Here is a 6348-nt window from a genome sequence, read left to right on the forward strand (position 1 = left end):
ATTATCTCTCGCAATTTATGCAAAGCTGAAACTGCGATGGTTTCCATTTCTTTGACTTTTTTCCCTAAAACAGTGGACATGACTGTGTACTAAAACAAGATGCAAACAGCAAAAACGCTTGGCATTGCAGAAACAAGTGCACTTTCTCCATGGTAACGGTTTCACGTGGTCACAGAAGAGAAAAGTCGGTATTGACAGCCAGAAAAGAACGACAGCTGATCCGTGTGATATTTGATGACATTTCCTTCTCGCGGTCGCTGCAGCTTTTAATTATATTGTAGGAACATCCTTCTTTTGTGGCATTTGCCGTTGCTTCAGAATCCGAAAATAAAAGGCATGGTATTTAACGAGGAATAGGTCAGCAGCGCCACATCCGTCACAGTCAATAAGTCACAGCGAGGCAGGGAGGTAATTCAGTGGTCTAATGACAGAACGCATTGCTCTGCCCTTCCTTCGCTAATGAAGCGGTAATGGGGTTGTCGTGATCGAGACAGTATCGGCATTACTGTCTGTTGTTGTCTTCTCTCCCTGTTTTGTCTGTGTGGGTGCGTGTCCTTCGATAAAACTGAGTTAATTCCTTCATTCCGTCGTGATTATCGGGAAGTGATTTTGTGCGAAGCAAGTGGAATTCGCGTTTGCGTGTGGCGCGTGCGTGCGTGTGGTTGTATGTCTGCGTCTATTATTGTATGTGTACCCCTTTGTTTGTTTGTGATTATGAGTGTGTTTTTGTCCGTATATCTGTGTAAGCGTGAAAGAGAGAGAGACAGACCGAAGGACACAGAGATAGAGACAGAGACAGGGGGAGGACGAGGGAGAGGGAGAGAAAGGGATAAAGAGAGGGCTGAGAGAGAGTGAGAGAGAGAGAGAGGGGGGGGGGGGGGGTTGGTTGTGTGGTTGACTGGTTAGTTGGTGGTTGAATGGTTGTTTACTTCCTGCCTGCCTGCCTGCCTTCCTTCCTTCCTTCCTTCCTTCCTTCCTTCCTTCCTTCCTTCCTTCCTTCTTTCCTTCCTTCCTTCCTTCCTTCCTCTCAACCACACTTTTTAAACCACACAATTTTCTCCTACCGTTCCTTTCAGATACGTCCACACCTTCGTGCAGCAAGTAGAACTGGACAAGCGACGGAAGAACGCAGCCGCCAACGTCGTCAAGCAGGCCTTCCGTATACTTCGCGAGAAGAGAGGGGGCAAGGCCCACAACTCCAGCCTCGTTATCCGCCACCGCTCGCGCCTTCTGCAAGCCGTGCGCGATATGCACGGGGCACAGTTCCACATGACTGCACTGTCCGAGTTCACGGTGGGCACAGTGGAGGTGAACACGGGGGTGAACACGATGCAGGACACGGTGAACAGCATTCAGTGCGAGCAGAGAGACCTGACGCAACGCGTGGCCAACCTGGAGACCTTGGCCGTCAGGATGAGCCAGCACCTGGCTGACATCAAGGCCTTGCTCAAGGACAAGAAAGTCTAATTTCGATGTGTGCGGGGTGGGGTTGGAGGTCCAGGTGGCCCCGACAGTGATGTGCAGGTCAAGAGAGAACGTTCGGGTGTCATCATGAGTCGTTGTGGTTCGAGCATGGGCTTGCGATGATGGTTTCATTCGTGAGCTGTGTGTTTTGCCATCATGTCGTGGACATCAAAGCTTTGCAGTACAGTGGTGACGTTTGGGGAGACAAGTACTGTACACAAAGATATACAAGAGTGATGCTTGTTTCACTCGTGAGACATGTGTAGTCAAGACATGCAAGCAGCTGGCGGACATGAAAGCTTTAATGAAGGAAGAGAAGAGAAATTCAGCCTGTCTGATGAATGCATGGGATATCAACTGATGACAAACAGTGTAGAACTGTGACGGTTTTTGCACGGTAATCCCAGTACGGACATTAAAGGTCCTTGAAAAAGGAAGACTGGATTTCAGTTATACATCTGACATAGAGCTTCAGGACTTTGAATATTGACATGAGTTTGTACAAATGAATTGCGCCTCCACTTAGCTCGCGAATCGAACAACATGCTGACTGATGGACAGAAGGGGTTACCTTATCTTGCATCCTGTTTGTTTGACCACGTGATAATGGGGGTCGGAAGAAGGACGTAAAGACTGTCGTTTGAAGAAACTTACATTCCTGGCGTTGAAAGACGTGTACACTGCCCTGGAATGATACAAAGAACAAATATTAACAAAGTGCAGTAACGGATTGAAGTCGTATGTATGAACACCACCGGAGGTTTAAGTTCATGTGTACATATAGAGTGTGTATGATAGTCCTATGACTGCATTCGAGATTCCACAATTATTCAGTTGAAACCTGAGCCAGTGTCCTTGATGTGAGAAAAGACTCGGAAGCTGTGAAAACTGTACTTTTTTCTTAGGAAGTCAGAGCTTTGCTGAAAGACTGAAAACTTCAAAGACATGGCAAGATTTTAGCTTGCATAAGCTGGCAGCTGGTATGTACTGAATGACATAATGTAGGACATGGGATCTTACAAATCCGTCAAAAAGCAACAGTCTTCTAATATGTGTTGACTTAATTTTTGCTGCGCCCAGCATTAAAGCAAAAACAAAAATGAAAACGCTTCGAGTTTTTGCGAAGAGGGAGCGACACACATTACATGTCAAAAGATGATTAATTTCATTGACAAAGGTACGTTGGCAATCATTTAAAGTTCAAGTGGAATGCGACAGTTGTCTATTCGTGATGTCGATGACACATGCCGCGTGCAACATGTACTGATCTGCAAATGTTGTACTTCCATTCCAGTGGGCTGGACATAGTTTTTGGACGCTAAGCGTCTCCCTTTCGATCTAAACGGTATGGCCTGTTACTGGTTGGCTTTGTGTGTTTTTTCTTGCATATTTGTTCACCGGCGCCTCCTTGTTTAAGGGCCGATCGATTTGAGTATGACCATATTAAAATGGTTTCCAATTTTTTAATTTTTTTTCAAATCATGTGTTCAAAAGTCTCATGTGAGTTTAGTTTAAACATTAACATGAGTTATATGCTCCACTTGTGCAAAATACGACTCAATGATTCATGAATTCTCCTTTTACCCTTGTTAAGTGTTTCTTGTATAAAATATAGTCAATGTTTGTGAAGATTTAAAGTCAAGCAGTGTGTAAGAAATGTTAAGTCCTTTGTACTGGAAACTTGCATTCTCCCAGTAAGGTAATATATTGTACTACGTTGCAAGCCCCTGGAGCAATTTTTTTATTAGTGCTTTTGTGAACAAGAAACAATTAACAAGTGGCTCTATCCCATCTCCCCCCCCCCCCCCCCCTTCCCCGTCGCGATATAACCTTCGTGGTTGAAAACGACGTTAAACACCAAATAAAGAAAGAAAGAAACTGAAATATCGACACTAAAAATCTGGGATCAGTTTTCACTACTAAAACCTGCAAAGACAATTCAACAAATATAATGTTGTCTACCAACACCCCACTACACACTCTCTCTCTCTCTCTCTCTCTCTCTCTCTCTCTCTCTCTCTCTCTCTCTCTCTCTTTTACTCTCTCTCTCTCTCTCTCTCTCTCTCTCTCTCTCTCTCTCTCTCTCTCTCTCTCTCTCTCTCTCTCTCTCTCTCTCTTTTGGTACGTGTCATTGTAAATTGTATACAGTTGTTTTCTGAGCGTTGTTGAAGAGGGTGTCTAGTTGTGTCTAGCAGTGAAACGTCACATCCGTTATTTGAACTTCTATGGCTTATATGTCTGACGTCTCTGTAAACACGCTCGGTGCATGTGTGTATGTTTGCGTGCGTGCGTGTGTTTGTGTGCGTGTATGTGTGTGTTCGTGTGTGCGTGTATTTGCATGTGTATTCGTGCGTGCGTGCGTGCGTGCGTGCGTGCGTGCGTGCGTGTGTGTGTGTATGTGTACAAGCGGTTACATTTTCTGCGTGAAATGGGCATTAACAAAAATAATGCTGACTCCTTTTGAATATAAACATGCTGTTTTATTGCAAACGTGCGCCCGAATCAATCTGTTTTCATGTTATATGCATTGTTGGAATAAACGTGTATTGTTAACGTTTTGCTGAATTGGGGTTCAAGGTGATAAAGTCACTGAGTGTAATTTCGTGCTCAATGTCACACGTCATTTGATTGGTTATACCGTTGAAATTGTAATTGTGTACAATTCCATTTTTGTCCATACCGTTGAATTGTACAGGTTGAATCTTTTAACATTTAGTCAGTTTTGACTAAATGTTTTAACATAGACGGGGAATCGAGACGAGGGTTGTGATGTGTGTGTGTGTGTGTGTGTGTGTGTGTGTGTGTGTGTGTGTGTAGAGAGAGATTCAGAGAAAACTACTGGACTGATCTTCGTGAAACTTTACATGAGTGTTCCTGAGTATGATATCCCCAGAATATTATTATTTTTATTTTTATAAATGTCCTTAATGACGTCATATCCGGCTTTTTGTGAAAGTTGAGGCGGCACTGTCACGCCTTCATTTTTTAAGCAAATTGATTGAAATTTTGTTGAAGCAATCTTTGACGAAGTCTGGACTATGGGATTGCATTTCAGCTCGGAAGCATTAAAATTAGTTGATTGGTTTGCTCATTGAGGTTGTCATTAAAATCGATTTTTCACTAAGAGATTTTAAAATGATGGCAGTGTATTCTGCATCTTCTCCTGAATTCAAAAGATATAGATCATATTTGCTCTGAGAATGTGCTCAGAATTAAAGAAAATAGGTTAAGCATTCTTCGTGGAAACGGGCGTGACCCGTCTTCGGGTATGATTAGTCGAGACTATCAAAATGTAGTCTCGGCGAAGACTGGTTTATGGTGTTGATCTTTTAGTTTGATGCCGAGAGATTGACATTGTTTTTATATTGCTTCACGCAACTTGTTTTAAATACCATAGGAATGTTATGTGAATTCATCATGTCAAGACCGTTGAAATATATGTATGTTGATTCTTTATTTCAATACCATTGAAATATACAATCATGTGGATTCATTATTTCAGACAAATTGAAAATGTAAATGTGGATTCATTATTTCAGACAAATTGAAAATGTAAATGTGGATTCCCTTATTTCAGACAAATTGAAAATGTAAATGTGGATTCATTATTTCAGACAAATTGAAAATGTAAATGTGGATTCATTATTTCAGACAAATTGAAAATGTAAATGTGGATTCATTATTTCAGACAAATTGAAAATGTAAATGTGGATTCATTATTTCAGACAAATTGAAAATGTAAATGTGGATTCATTATTTCAGACAAATTGAAAATGTAAATGTGGATTCATTATTTCAGACAAATTGAAAATGTAAATGTGGATTCATTATTTCAATACCGTTAAAATGTAAATATAGATACATAGATTATTTCAGGCGGGCATTGTTGTGTTCTGTTGTTAAATCACAAGCTGCCTGGGACCAAGGAACACATTGACATAATTATTCGTTACACAGCATTTTATGTGATAAATTTTGTCGCTACATTGAAACAATTACTTCTGTGATTGTTTTGGGTTTTGAGGGTGATTTCGCTCATGCACTGACGAATCTGTGATGACGCTGTTTTAATGGCCATGTACATTCAAACGTTCGTGTACATTAAGATATGTGAATGTAAATTATCCCACGATCTTTCGTGACTTTGTAAATATGGGCGTAATTTTGAACATTTTGGATACAGTAATTTTTTTTCACTTTCCAGGGAGGAGCAAATGGAGTGAGGACAGTTTATGCTTAAAGATACCTTCCTACCTGTCAAGAAAATCCTGTAAATCACCGCGGCTTTCACCAGGCTTTTACCTGGGATAAAAGCATCTTTCCACTTGAACGCATACACAAAGTTCTGTACACTGGCAGCTCTTTGTGTACATTCAGTTGTTGGTGTTTTTTCCTGAATTTATTACATGGCTGACGTCTGTGTGCGAAGTTCCTTCATCAAAATTGTCGCGATACCGCACAAGAGGCAAATTGTTGATTGTGTGTATGTGTTCAAGTCAAGGGATGTTTTGTTACCATGGCTTGACAGGGGTGTGGCGGTGTGCACCACCAATATACACGGAAAGGAGGATATCGTTAAACTGAACTGTCCTCAATTAACTTATTCCGTCTTAAAGGTGGTCGTCTACATTTTTGCTTTTTTTCAATAATCTTATGGTTAGATTTCGCTAAAAAGTTATGTCAGATGATGAATGAACCATGGGGAAAAAAGTTATAGAAAAAAAAATATATGTAAAAAAAGATTTTATTTTTGGGTAGCGTGACTCACGCTTCCAATATTTTGTTTTCTGTTTGCTGAGAACATGTGCTTTGCCTAAAAATACTGACCAATCAAATTCATGTCACTATGCTTATAGCCACGCCCAAACAAGTGCAGCAACAGTT

At 41.2% G+C, this 6348-nt stretch overlaps 1 protein-coding gene across 1 annotated transcript in view; it reads left to right on the top strand.

Annotated features, from left to right (window-relative positions):
• The window catches only part of LOC138968309 (small conductance calcium-activated potassium channel protein 3-like), a 32314-nt gene extending 27280 nt beyond the window's left edge, over positions 1–5034 (top strand). The window contains exon 8 of the mRNA XM_070340871.1: positions 1077–5034. Coding sequence (XP_070196972.1) covers positions 1077–1467 — 391 coding nt within the window. The 3' untranslated portion in view covers positions 1468–5034. The remainder of the gene's footprint in view (positions 1–1076) is intronic.
• The last annotated feature ends 1314 nt before the right edge of the window (positions 5035–6348 follow it).

This window comes from Littorina saxatilis, linkage group LG1 (assembly GCF_037325665.1).
Source record: "Littorina saxatilis isolate snail1 linkage group LG1, US_GU_Lsax_2.0, whole genome shotgun sequence".
In the NCBI taxonomy this organism is placed as follows: Eukaryota; Metazoa; Mollusca; class Gastropoda; order Littorinimorpha; family Littorinidae; genus Littorina; species Littorina saxatilis.